This window comes from Curcuma longa, chromosome 11, assembly GCF_044706935.1.
Source record: "Curcuma longa cultivar G26 ecotype Majalengka, Jawa Barat chromosome 11, ITB_CL_G26_1.1, whole genome shotgun sequence".
In the NCBI taxonomy this organism is placed as follows: domain Eukaryota; kingdom Viridiplantae; phylum Streptophyta; class Magnoliopsida; order Zingiberales; family Zingiberaceae; genus Curcuma; species Curcuma longa.
The window spans coordinates 32,840,195-32,855,178 of NC_133871.1; the positions used below are offsets into that span (position 1 = coordinate 32,840,195).

Consider the following 14,984-nt stretch of genomic DNA (forward strand, 5'->3'; position numbering starts at 1 on the left):
TAAATATTTAATATTGCTTCGAAACATCAACTAAAACACTTAAAGAGATACATTAATGACTTTGATCTATTGGATTTTACAGGTGCTTCATGATCTAGGCCTTCGTCGATCTCTATTCTATATATGGTCATTGTCGATATATTTTTATCCTGATTTTTCTTAGAGAAATCTATTTGAGTAGGAAGTAACTATTTAACTGTACGTAGTATTCTCGACTAATCTGAGAAACATATTTCCCAACAGAAGAAAATTTAAACACAAGGAGTAAAAATGTGTATCATGTTTTTAAAATGCTTAGACTTGAATGTGCAGTGGGACGCTCACCTTGAAGGTCACATCAATGGCCTACATCTCCTTTAAAAGGTTAGACTTGAATAGTAATTGTTGTAATATGTACAACAGTTATAGTACCTATACACCATCTATGCCGACAACTGATGCATACACCAACCACCAAGTTTGACATTGGCAACCACCAAGTTTGACATTAGGTAGGCATTTCGTTGTATGAGAACTCCGTGTAATTAATTTATCGACAAAGAACTGGAACTTCACTCGATTACTTTCTTTCATCTTTTTTGCCTTTCCTTGTAATCATTTTTTTGTGTGACAGGAACAGTAATGATGTGCATGTGATTGTTCTAATATTCAATATCAAGGGCGACTTGTCATAAGATATGGATAAATTCATTGCAAACTGTACTGTTTTATTGCCTGTAAATAGTGTATATAGTTCTTTCATTTTACAACAAAATTTTGAGAAATGTTACTTGGTGTAGATTGTCGACAGCCAAATACTCCTGAAGCCAAACTACAACTAGTGCATCCTCTAATCAGTTAGGGACAAGTAGTCATTAAACTACTATCTCAATTAGTGAGATCGATTCAACTATAAGCACAACAAGACCACTTAAACAGCCTGGTATATTATTGAGCCCACCTTATCATTAGCTTGCTGCTTCCACTGATGTTGTTTAGGTGACTTCTGCTCCATTTAGCTCTGCAACCTTCTCCTTGGAAGATTCTTTGACTTGTAATTTGCTTCCAAGGCTATACGATTTATTAATGTACTTCCCTTTGCACTGCTACCTTTTTTTAGCTTAGACTTCTGGGCATGATTTGATTGACATTAGGGAAGGATATATTAACAATTGCCTACTACCACAATCAACATATCTCTAGCTAGTTTCTTAATTATCAGTTTTTGGTTTAGTCAAACATTCTAAATTCTAATGAGTCTTAACTTAAAGTAGAGGAGCCTATGATTCGACATGCACGCGACTGTTTTCTCAGCGACCGCACTTAGATTTATATTACATCTCATCAAACACTGCTCTCCTTTAAGCCTCATCAATCACTTGTATTATTTCTTAGATGATGAAGTTTTGGTACTGTGATTCATTTCGGGTTTTCTTAGATAACAGTAACTAGGCCAAAGATCTGCTCATGCTGGACCAAAACATCGAAACACTTACTCTAGCTAGCTAGCTAGTAACACACCCAAACACTCTTATACTCGCTTCTCATCTTTCTTTTTTTCCTTAGTTCTTCACCTCTCCCATCCCTGTATATAAATAAGAAAAAAGAAGGGATAAATATTTTCAACAACATTTTAAAGATTTCTTTCTAGTCATCATTTTAAATTTCCCCTTACCAACTAGAAATCCTTACAAGATTCTGTGGTAAATATTTTCAAGTAGTCTTCTTGAGAATCCTACCAAACTCCAGAAGATTGTAGAAACTGGTTTTGGCATGAAACACTAAATTCTCTACTAGCTGAATTGCCGATTGGCTATCGCAGTAACTCCACTAGATGCTCACTTGGCTTGATCAAGTCTTCCATCAGTAGCATTATTCAAGTGGTTTCTTGGGCTGCCACACTCTACTTCTCTAGTGGAAAAGGACTTACCTGTTGTCTCTTGTTGCACACCACAATATTGTCCCTGACATCAAGTTAAAGATTAGATCACCTTGTGTCATGATTACCAACATAATCAACATATTACAGTAGCCAAATCATCTTGTATTCAATTCCACTTTTGTAGAGCATTTCATAGTTACGTGCGCCTCTAAGGATTTCGATATTCCAACTCCAAATGTGATAATTTCTTTGGATTTTGCATCTACCTTCTCACTATTCCAACTGCATAAGATATGCTTCGCCTTGAGCTTGCTGCCCATCGTGATGTTTCCAAGTTCGATCCTTTTGGTTCAAAGACATCAGGAAGCAAGGTGACAAGTAGAGAGAAGTTTATTACTGATGAGCTAATTTCATATAGTGGGTGAATGGAAATCATCTCTTGTTCTGGAAGGGGTCGAGCTAGCTAGCAGCCAAGGAGAATATTCTTGCCTCTTTAACTTCTCATTTCACTGACTGGATGGGCAGGGCACCACTTCACCTACCCTTTCCCTTTCATTAGCTCCATCTACTTTTGATGATCTTGGAAGGTTGCTTGCTTTAATTTTCTTGATGAATAATTAAGTTGGTGCCGGTTCTCACTGTAAAACAGGCATAGGGTCCATGCTTGAAGGCGAGCTTTGGGGATCACAGAGGGAGTGGCTAAGGACCGTCATCCATTTGGATTTTAGATTCTGCAATATCTCACAGAGGCAATATATGCTCAATCTCTGCAGTCTCATTCAACAAATTATCCTCGCCTTGTACGGGCCCTTGGAGAAAGAAGGAAGAACACTGGCGGGCTTGTTTAGGTGCCCATTTAAATAGTTGTCACTTTCATATCTCATCAGTTTCCAGCTTGGATTGGGACTTTGGGAGGGTTGGACCAGAGCTATTGGGATTCGAAAGACTTAATTGATCCTCGGCAGAGTTACGTTCCTTCCTTTCCCAGAGTTACGATCCTCGGCTGATGGTCTCTTCTCAGTATGGTCTGCACGCTCAGCTTTCTCTCCTCCTCGAGTCAAAGTTTTCACATGGTGGCTGCTAGCTGCCATGCTTACGATTTCCAATGTTTCGAGAGACACTGAAACTGGAAGTACCAACCAAGTCGTGCAAGATAAAGAAAACACAAGGCTTGTTCATGTTTGCCCACTCATGCTATATATCATAACAAAACACAAGGCTTCATGATCGATCGTCTAATCAACTCTGGAATCTGCAAATCAATTAATTACTGTGCATCTCTGTCACAAAGTTTAAAGCTGAGTTTGAGTGCGTGCTTTCTCTCAATCTTGAATCTCCAAATAAAAGAGAAAGAGGATTCTGATATGTGCGCGCATGCATGAAGTGGAGGGTGGGTTGGTTCCATTTCACGTGATGATAGCCAATTACAATTGATTCTCGCTGTTACTTTATCCAGATTGAGGTTATGGTCCCCAACACAACACTTCCGATAATTTTGGAATCCTTCTTATTATGATGGATGGAAACTTAGACAATCAATCCATTTGAGAATTTGGCACAAGAAGATCAAGCAAGCTAGCGAGATTAGCACCAGCAGGGAAGGGCTCTCTCTCTCTCTCTCTCCTCTACTGTCATGGAGAGGACCATTGCAAGCGGCCCCCACGGGCGGGAGTCAGCTGGTCAGGGCATGGGTGCTTGCAGCATAAGGTGGGCGGTTCAAGGGCTCATGGTTGCATTTGCGATAACATCAAAATGTGCCATGTTTCCAAATCCCTTGGCCATCATGCCCTGGTCAGTCCCGCATTCACCGTGATTTACCTCTCCACAGATGGTCGGGAGGCCGATCGTGGGGGGCCGCTAGGTTGGCGGATTCCAACCTTTGCAGCATGAGGACCACTGCAAGCGTACATGCATTTACCTTCTCAAGTGGCCTGGTGAGATGGAAGCGAGGCATCTCCCTTTCTGCACGTACGGGACTGCTCCACGTGAACCGGGCGTCTGAGGCTTGTGCCCGATGCGTGGGGGCGACAGCGGCCGACAACGTCGAACAGACTGACGAGTACATTTCATTATCAGCACAGCTTTAGTTATTGTAATCTATAATCCGAATTTTATTCCTTTTTTTCTTTTTAAAAGAAAAAAAGAAAGAAGGAAAATAATATTAAAAGATCGATGCAGATAATGGTAAAGAGATTAGGTATTAAGTATTCGATATTTATTTTTAAAAAAATTATGTTAAGAGAAAGACTAATTGTTTATTGATGATATATATATGATTAAGTTTTAATTATAAAGAAAAAAGATGCCCTAAACGGTCCCCAATCATCTGTTTAGAAGGAGGAATCGCGGACCACTTCGATCGGGTATAATGAGTTTTTATATTAGTGCGTGGAAGTTAATTAAATAAATTAAATAATATCCTCTGTAAAGGTAATACCTAACGTTGAAGGGTGCACTTTACTTTTAAATTTATAAAAGGGCGTAGATATTTTTACGGATTTCTCAAAATGCCCTTTCGTCCAATCTGCATGCTTTGCCCAATTGATTTCCGCTAATTATATTTATCCCTTTATTTTACCTATCCAATCTATTGTTAGTTTATTAAAAGTGTTTGTTCGTCATTAACTTGGTGCACAATTATTACTCCTTCAAATTATTTTTTGAAATTAGCTAATATTGTAGTCGTCATTAACATATGTATTTTTTTTTATTAATTTTTTAAAAAAATTTACATGCATTTTCCTCGGATGTATAATTGTGGATTCATACATGTGTTACATGGAGAAGTAAGGTAAATTAATGATCCACCTATAAAAATGAAAAATTCATATAAATTACATCAAATATAATTGTTAGTCACTATTGAATTTCCACGAATTAAATAAGAAAGAATTTGAATTCTTTAAATTAAATGTAAAATTATCTTTTATTTTTGCAATAATAATAAAAATAAAAGTAGATCCATGCATCTTTACAGCTCGCAGCGCAGTTAATTAAAGTGATTAATCTCTCAGGGCCGCCGCGGCGCACTTGCAGTCTGGAACAATCTAGAAGCGCGCTCTACTCGTCGAATGCCAAAGTACCCCCTCGAGGAAATTTTACGAATAGATCCTGCAGATTCCCTCCATCTAAATACGTCGTCCTTTCCTGCCCGATCGATCTTCGCGCCGTCAAAATTGTTAATTAGATACGCATCGGACGTCTTCCGGGACCGGAATCGAGAGGCTGAGTCGATCGAGCAGCGTACTAGCTCCTTGATCTGTGCGCCGGAACAGCAACAGTTTGAATATGAGGCTACCTCCTCTGTCTGCTATCCTCGTCCTCTCGCGTGCAGCAAATACTACTTCTTCTTCTTCTTCTTTCTTTCCTAATCAAAATCTTAGGTACACACATGCGATCTCGTTATCTATCACACTAGAAATTTTGTTTAAGCAGACAGTCACGGGACCGCCTGCCCCCTGCCTGTCACGTTTCCAATACACATAAATGGAAAGTCTCTTCGAGCTCAAAATGAAGAAACAGGTCCGCATCCCAAGGAGGGAGAGAGGAGACGATGGGTGCAGCACTGTAGGGGCCCCGCCCGACAAATGTGAACGTGCCACGGAATCCTATTGGGGCCCACCTTAGCCACTCAGCTTCCTGCTTCCTGCTTACGCTAGTTGAGCACTTCCTTGGTCACTCACGACCGCCGGTATATATAATAACCTGAAACGCCTCCTGATCCAGTACCACTCCCACTAAGTTTTCCGGCGATCGATCGGTCGAGTCGTGAGTGATCATCTGGGTCGGTCGTTATGTCGGGAGTGTGGGTGTTCAAGAACGGGGTGGTGCGGCTGGAGAACCCCGGGGGTGGTGGAGAGGGGAGCAGCGGAGGAAGAGGAGGAGGCAGCAGTCGTCGGCGGCGGAAAGTGTTGGTCCACCTGCCGACGGAGGAGGTGATGGCGTCGCACGAGGTGCTGGAGAGGTATCTGAGGGAGCTCGGGTGGGAGCACTACCCCAGCACCCCCGAACTCATCCAGTACCACCAGCGCTCCTCCGTCCACCTCATCTCCCTCCCCAGGGACTTCTCCCGCGTCTCCTCCGTCCACATGTACGACATTGTCGTCAAGTGCAGGAACATCTTCGAGGTGCGCGATGCATGAGATCTGTATCTATATGTATATATAGCTCACTATCCAGGGCTACTTATTGATTGCTGAATTAATTAACTCGATCTATCCTTTTGGATGGTGTCTTGTAGTCTAGTTTGATTGCTTTGCACATATTTTATTTCGTTTCGTTCATGTAGATGATTGCATCAATGGTACAGTAGTGTTGGTTGGTCGTTTAACATCTCAATTAGTCCGTCTGCAACAGGATAATAAAGAAGACTACCCTCTAATTAAGCTTGTTTTTTTTTGGGATTCTAATTGCAATTGATTTTTAATTAATATTATATATATATATATATATTATGATTAATAATTTCAAGCTACAAAACATTAGCTACTGGGATTTAGTCAATAAATTTTAAGCCACAAAACATTACGACATAATAAGACTTCATGCTCCTGACAACAAACTGTTCTCTATAGTAAAGTTGACATCATGTCAAAGGGAATCCACAACACAAAAGTGCCGGTCTTCAGCAATCCCCTCCCCTCTCTCTCTCTCTCTCTCTCTCTCTCTCTCTCTCTCCTTCTTGCCTCTACGGCTCTGCATTATTGTGTGCTGTAGCGAAGGTCGCTTTGACAGGCGAGGCATCACGCAACAGTGCCTCTCCACGACCTGAAAATGAAGTCTTTGTCGCACTTGATAAGAGAGGATCTCAAGTCATGAACAGCAGCATTTTCTGACGATCGATGAGTGCCAAAATGCAATAAAGTGTGCCATTTATTTACTTTCAAATATGACCCTAATATCGACTGGACTCTAATATTACAGACTACTGGAGACCTGTAACAAAATATAAAGTGAAAAAGAAAATGTTAAAAGACTGTTAAAAGCGTGACACTTCGAATACCCAAGTCACGCCAGAATGAGCCGCCCACACTGTCTGAGTGGAATGCACGAACGGCGACGGGACATATCTGCAAGTTTCAAGAAATAGCAGCGCATCTCCGGCGCCGACGAAAATATCATACCTTCAAGTTTCGAGAAATGGCGACAGCATCTCCGACACTGATGTTGGTATCCAACATGTCTGTGTGTCAGACCCAGTAGCCGGAGCCGACTTCTGCTTCAAGTAGTCACAACTTGCTGAGGAAACAAATAGTTAGCATGTGTCACACTATCTCAGGCTATAATAATTTCTGATGCATTATTATATGGATAATGCAGGCTTCTAAGTTGTATTGTACACCTCGTCAAAACTTCTTGACTGTTCCAACAAGCATAATTTTCAAATTGAGCTTATGTCCTACAGTCAAATGAGTCTTCCATATGATTGATAGACTATGGATCTAGTTTACATTTAAAACTAGGAACTTCAGGTCCAACCACTATGCTTTCTGATCTCCCCGAAATTATTACAAGTCTTCTATAATGTTGGCCCCATAATTTTGTTATAATTTCTAGAGAATTTACATGAATTTTTTCTAAGAGTATTGCTCAATTGTGATTCAAAATGTGCATTAGGGGTATGTGATGTTCTTGTTAGATTTGACATCAGTGGAGGTGTACCTTGTGAGTGTTAACTGAGTAATATGTCTGTGAAGACTCTTTCTAACACATATTTAATATAGACAAAAGATTAATAAAAACTAAAGAAATTATAAAAATACTTTTACTGAAAAATAGAGTACAAATGAAATAGTTCGACTGTGATGCAACTGAGAGCTAATATGATCATTTGAACTAAGATAACATGAAAGGAATTTTCTGTGAACAAATAATTAAATTAAAGAAGCAAAATTAAACAAAAGTAATTTGCTTAAGAGGTTGTGAATATACTGGGTTCATGCTAGCTGGTGTCGAAATTGCCTCAACTACGATGCTTGATGAATTTGACAAAATTTGCATTTGTAGGTTAGCTGCTCTTCATGTGTTGCCATATGCCTGAATGTGGCCCCTGGCGATGTTAAACAACAGGGTTGAATGGCGGATGGAGGCCAGACCTACGATCTGCTTATTGCATGGTTAGGTGGCCAAGCCAAAGAGTGGTATTTGTTGTTACATCAAATAGCTGGATGCACCAATGGAGGCTGAAAAACAAAAGGGCAAGAAGGCTATTAACCTTCAATATGAAGTATAAATCAAGAGAGAGATCTTTGAAAACATTTTTGTTACCTTTCTGATGAGATAGTCTCATTGGAGCATTAAGAGTTATCCACCAAACTGCAGAATGATGGAGAGCAAATTCTCCGTCAAAACCTAACTTTCAAGACAAACTTCAATGGAAATAAAACAAGGAAAATATATATAACCCCTGGTTATCTGAATGCAGGAAGCATTAGCAGGTCATAATCTATCAAGGTATAATGTTTCAGTTACACCATTTTATCACAAAAAACGAATCTAGGAAAAAAAATCAGAGCTTTAAGGAAAGAGAACAATTAAATATAGTTTACAAACTCGTTCATAATTGCAACATGTTAAATACAAGCAGACATGGAGCATTGAATAGGAACAAGCTTTTCCAACAGAATAATATGGTATTTTATAAGATGTCGTACATAAACATTTAGCAACTAAATGGACTAATTAAACACTGCTGCAGATACTTACTCTAACTAGTCCCATGAAACTGCAAGAAATGAATCTTAAAGAGAAAAGCATGATTTCAGAGAAAATTAACACGTTAATAGAGGAAACATGTTAGATTGAAGCAGATATTTTACCTCGAATGGAAAATAAGCTTTTCAGTTTATGATGTCAGCATAAGTATATAAAACATTTAGCATAAAAACGAATCAATCAAACAATGCTATACATAAATCTGGAAATCCTGCGTAGTTGTAAGAAGACCAATTATGCTGTTTAAGCTACAAAAACTGTGTAATAGCAACTAAAATTGAGAAACAATGTTGATGGACATGGTGGATGAAAAGAAACTTGTTTGCACTTTCAGAGTAGCTATCCATGGTGGAAAAGCGTATTGGATAGGTAACTCATCACAATTGTATCAACAACCATAAACAATGTTCAAAAGATTCTGTTGCCAGATCAATCCCAATATTATTAACCACTTTTAACTCTGCCTAAATGAAATAAGGTTGTTTCCAAGATGCACACAATTGTAGACCGTGAAATCCCCTTTCCTATCACCCAACTGATTCATTCCCCTTTTCTTCTGATTTCACATCTGGACCCACAGAAAGATTGCCGTTATCCTAATTTGATTGTGCATGTCAGAAGGACAAAAGACTCCCATTTGTTACAACTTTTGTGCTTCATCTTCCTAACATTCATATTAGAGGGCAATGACAACTGTATTTGGAAACAGTTCGCAAACAATCAGGTGAAGATATTAATTTTAGTCTTTAAACATTTCTTTGCAGTGCAAACCATGAGATACATAGATATCTAAGTGTAGGGGAGGGCATGACTTGAGTCAGGTTTTAAGAATATCCAACAACTGATTTCATATAGGGTATTCAAAGAACCCTGAATTTGAATCAGACCCAATTATATAAAAAATCTTAAACCCAAAATTTTTTAGTTGGTTCTTTTGTATGGGTCAGCTTTCCAGTGTCCTTTTTTTTTGTATTTGATGAAATTTTTAGATTTATTTGGATTTTATTCTAGGAAAATTAGACAAAAGTTCAGTAATGTTGCAATAAGGGTAAAATGCAATTTTTATACACAGATTATTATTTTTTGATCTTCTTTGCCACTTTATATGTAGTAACTATATAGTGTACAAGTATATAAAACCTAGCTGGGGAGCTTAGCTGCAACAAAATGAAGGATTAGAAGGAAGAACGAGTATTGAAAGTAGACATGTTAAAGCTTAAAGGGAGTAAGAACTGAGAAGGATAGACACCAAGCTGTATACTTTGAGATTCAAGAGATGGTTTGTAGAAATCAACCAATGTAAAGTTGGAAGATTTACTGAGTCACACCTCTTAATTTGTAAACTGATGGCATTCTCTAGTGATAGTGCATATGATAACGAACCACAGCGAAAGCAAAACTTGGGTGAATGGATAAAGACAAGGTTTTCCATAGCATGCAAAAGAAGCTTAATCTATTTAGTTAGTTAAGATTTATCGAAGAGATCATTGTTGTAGGCAAGTCAGCTATTGCGAAGTGGAGGTGAACAGAAAGAAGATAGACACTCTTTTAAGATTTGCATTGTGTTCAAACATAAAACCTGAATTACTAAATTGCTATATATTAAAACACTAAATGTTGCCATATGAACAAAAAGTAATGTGCATGACTTAACCTAAATAAGCTATCTAAACTTGTTGGATAGACAAAGAGAACCTCGCAGCACATAGAGAATCAAATTGCAAGAGGTCAGATGTTGAGGAAGTTGACTCTGGATCAGTTCCTACTGTAATGAGAAATCAAGAAGAGAATTTAGCCAGTAAAACCTATGATACTATTTGGTAGCATTAGAAAGTGTCATATAACATGTATCAGAAAGAAAATTGTAGCTGATGGGAGCTTATTAAAAGGACTTCCCTTGGAAACATGTTTTGCAGCAGTCATCAAATTTACTGGTGCTGCAGCAAAATTATTTGCTTTTTCAGGAGTGATTCATATGAACAGCTGAATAAACTTTTTCTTTGTATTAGCAAGATATGAAACAGTTACTCGAACCACAGTTGCAACTTAATTCAGTGACAGCAACTTATATTGAAGCAACAAAAACATAAGTAATGAACATTTGAAGTAATCAAGAAAAGTTCTATTAGCAAATGGTGATTATGCTCACAGAACTACAATAAATAACTACCATAAGAAATGCACATGAACATGGGAATTAACCATCAAACTCAGGACTAGAGTGATAAATTCAACATCAATCAAAAGATAATTAAAAAAAAAACCAATTTGATAATAAAATATTTTTGAGCTAGTAAGCTAACAAAAAATGATTGTATAAAATTCAGAAAAAAAGATGTTACAGCAGAACCCTCTTGAGAGTTTTCAAGGATGTTTATTATATGAACTGGATACCTTGTTGGTGCTACTGTCAAAAGGTTATGCCATCAAGGATGATGAACCAAAAAAAAAAAAGCCAATCAAAGATTCATCCCTTGGAACAGGCTGCATAAAGAATGTGTTATTATTTCAAGTTCTCCATAGAAAGATCTTACAGAATTCTTCTTGTTAGATCCCCATGAAGCCTAGCTACAAGGAATAGATTTTAACTGAGTAGCTTGAATTGGCAAATCACAGTCCTGGATAGACTGTCCTAGCAGTTGAGCACAACAAGAAGTAAATACTTTGGCAGGACACAGAATATATATGCATTCCTTTTCCATAGAAGGATCTTACAGAATTCTTCTAGTCAGATCCCCATGGAGCCTAGCTACAAGGCATAGATTTTAACTGAGTAGCTTGAATTGGCAAGTTACAGTCCCAGATAGACTGTCCTAGCAGTCGAGCACAACAAGAAGTAAATACTTTGGCAGGACACAGAATATATATGTATTCCTTTTCCATAGAAGGATCTTACAGAATTCTTCTTGTCAGATCCCCATGAAGCCTAGCTACAAGGCATGGATTTTAACTGAGTAGCTTGAATTGGCAAATCACAGTCACTGTCCTAGCAGTTGAGCACAACAAGAAGTAAATACTTCGGCAGGACACAGAATATATATGCATTCCTTTTCCATATAAGGATCTTACAGAATTCTTCTTGTCAAATCCCCATGAAGCCTAGCTACAAGGCATAGATTTTAACTGAGTAGCTTGAATTGGCAAATTACAGTCCCGGAGAGACTGTCCTAGCAGTTGAGCACAACAAGAAGTAAATACTTTGGCAGGACACAGAATATATATGCATTCCTTCTACTCAAATTAATGAAGACATACTTTCTCAAGCAGCAAGGGCCAATCCTCCCCAAGTAATTGTGGGTTTAGCTCCATCACTACCTTAAAGTCCAGCATATTCAATACATGTTTGCCTTCTGAAGCCTCAATGCCACCTTGTACTTGCGTGTTATTTCCTATCCAACCACTAGAATAAGACATTGAATGAGGAAGCAGATTGTGAATTTGCTTCTTTACAGATAAATGACTATTTCTTTCTCCTATTAGCTCAATGCATGACCTAATCAGCCGCTTCAAATATGCATCCAATGCCATATTCAACAAGTTGGCACAGTCCAGTGTTACTCCTTCCAAGTCCTGCGCTTGAGTTATTTTCTCAATTCTCTTCTTCAATGCCTCAGTTGGATACAGTGCACTATAATCATAACTACTACAGAAGCTATTACAAGTACCACTACCTGATGAAAACCACGGCCTTTTCGCCCCACCAATCCTTTCCGAACATAAATGAATCTCAAGTGGAGCTTGAATTGGAGCCTTAATAAAATCCATATCAACTCTGTGGTTCTTGCCATGTTTATGTACCAGGGGAACTACTTCGGCAATAAACTTCCTGTGTAAGGAAACCGGTTTTCTTAGAAATGTTTGTTGGATTCTTGCTCTCTTTGGTGGAAACTCATAAGCCCCACAACATCGTTTCTGCATTGATCCCTTTGAATCACCATTCTCACTGAAAACAGCGACATCCGAGATTTCTGCCATCCCATTTTGTCCAAGGTTGCTGGAGTGATCTTTGATCCAATAATTCTCTGTCCCATGACTGAGCTTGTGCGGCAGTTTCTGCACCATATCACAATCAAATGCAGTTTGCTGCTTTGCATTTGGGTCTTGCGAAAAAGCAAGTCCATCATCTACTTGAGCTGATTTCTTCATTACCAAAATTTGTGGGAACATATCATAACTAAGTTCTTTGGCACGACAGGCATTGTGAAAGATCAAACGAATTAACTGATTGTGCAAAGAGATATTCTCATGGCCAAGTGTCAAAATGCAAAGCTTGTTAAACTCTCGCTTGCTCAGCTTCTGTAACAGAAAATGATTCAAATAGCTGAAATACTGTTGCGCCTGCTCCTGACCAAGCCGCTCGAATATCTGTGATTTCAGGTCACCAAGATCACTCGAATGCTTCGGCACTGGTGCTGCCATCAGCGGTATCTGCGGCTGCAGCATTGGAGGCTGCGGCATCTTCTAAAGGTTCATTAGAATGAGAACCAAGTCGAGGAGATCAAACCCTCCTCGACAGCTCTTACAATCTATCTAGGTTTGAACAAGGACTAGGATTTGAACCTTCTCTTACTGAGAACCAGAGCTTCACATAATTCCAAACTATTCAGAGACAGCATAGCAAGCACAAATGTCATTTCCCACGACCAATACCCTCAGGAAAACTGGAAAAGTAAGCCTCCACGCCAAAGATGCAATCTTGAAACCCGATTTCTAACGACAACCCAAAACAAAGGGAAAAAAATTAGAATACAGAACCATACGGAAACAGCTAGCTTTCAATGTTTCCATTGCTCAATCCTTTTTCCGATCTGCGATCTAGGAACTCGCAATTTAGCCAAGCGGATCGCACCAGACCCGCGCCGAATCCAAGCAAGACAGATCAATAAAACCGAGAGCGACGGAGAAGAGAAGCCAATCATAGCGGAAAGGTCAACGGCGAAGCAGAAAGAGAACGGGAGGTTGCTGCTGACCTCGGAGCAGCGGGAGCCGGCTTGATTCGGGCCGAAGCAGGAAGCCTTACTCCTCTCCCTCAAGTTCCTATCTCTTCCTCTTCTTCGCTCACTCCACTGTACTTCACGTTGAGCTGGGACGGACCGAGCAAAATAGTGCCATTTGTTCTCTCTTCTCCTGCAACCGTCGCTCAATCCGAGTTTTTTTTTTTCTTCTAATTTTGCTTTCTGAATAACCTAATTTGGGAGTTAAATATCGTGGAAAATTAAAATAAATAATTTAAATATTTCATAATTACTTTTTTTTTCGATGCTAATAATTATCATTTATAAAAAGTCCTCTAGCAATGCATCAATAAAAGATTTTGTAAATGCATAGATATTAGTATTTCAAATTTATTCAATAGGTGAATTAAAAAAATATATATATTTATCTTCAAACTTATTCAATAGGCGGAGGAATTTGAAGTGGATCGTCCGGAGCACGTTCGGCGGCTTGATGTCGTAGTGCACGTACGATGTTATGTCGCACTCCTCTTTCGGTACCTGACCCCCGTCCCCACCGCGATTTCGTGCCACGTGGCCCACTCTAAAAATATCCTAATTTCAAGTCGCTATATTATCTTTCTCATATCTCAATTCAAATTCTTTCAATTATTAATCTTGAGGTCGCCTTTTGGATGACACCTGACTTGCAGAAGACTATTGAGGGGCAAAAGAGGAAGACAGTGAGCCCTACGATCTGAATAAGCTCCGAGCTATTACAAAAAAAAGAAGAGAGTGAGGAAAGATCAGAAGTGCTTTGAGTTCAATATTCTGACGCTTAAGTTAATCACCGGTCTAGAGAAAGAGGAGAGAACATGAACAAGTAGAAGATGTTAGTTGAGTACATACGATAATCATGCGTATCTACACCTATAAGAAGCGAGAGTTATATAGACTTACAGAGAAATGTTATATCGTAATTAAGGAGAATATTCTTGCGTAGAGATTCTGTCAGAGGAGGTGTCCCATCTAAGTAAGGAGAACATTCTATCATTATCGTAGTAACGGAAAGTCATGTCACTCATCTTAATACGTCATCATACTGCACCATCACGCCGCATTAAAGGAGTAAACCATTCTGTCTAATGATTTCTTGTGTCCCTCTGACAGGGGCTTACCTAGCCGCGTAGGAGAAATGATTAGAGCGAAGTCGACTGAGCGTTTAAGTAGGATGTCGAGAGAGTGGAGCAAGGTTGGCCAAGGGAACCCGAGCTTGAGTCAACTAGAATCAAACCTTGAGAGAGATCGAGTGTGAGATCCTGGGTTGAGCCTAACGCTGAGTCAGGTGTTTGACCCCGACCTGAGCTATCTTCTAAGTTGGGGCTCGGGCGCTTAAGTTGAGCAAAATATTGAGCTAGGGGAGCTGAGTCAAGGCGTAGGGCCTAACGTCGAGTCAGGCGTGGAAGCTCGAGCTG

General features: G+C 39.2%; 2 protein-coding genes across 2 annotated transcripts; one reads left to right on the forward strand and one right to left on the reverse strand.

Annotated features, from left to right (window-relative positions):
- The first annotated feature begins 5,608 nt into the window (after positions 1–5,608).
- On the forward strand, positions 5,609–6,095 carry LOC141841863 (flowering-promoting factor 1-like protein 3). Its single transcript, XM_074730058.1, has one exon. The coding sequence runs from the start codon at positions 5,656–5,658 to the stop codon at positions 6,001–6,003; it is 348 nt and encodes a 115-aa protein (XP_074586159.1). The 5' UTR covers positions 5,609–5,655; the 3' UTR covers positions 6,004–6,095.
- Positions 6,096–11,063: 4,968 nt separating this feature from the next.
- Positions 11,064–13,657, reverse strand: LOC141841308 (uncharacterized). Its single transcript, XM_074729453.1, has one exon. The coding sequence runs from the start codon at positions 13,031–13,033 to the stop codon at positions 11,816–11,818; it is 1,218 nt and encodes a 405-aa protein (XP_074585554.1). The 5' UTR covers positions 13,034–13,657; the 3' UTR covers positions 11,064–11,815.
- Positions 13,658–14,984: the final 1,327 nt, after the last annotated feature.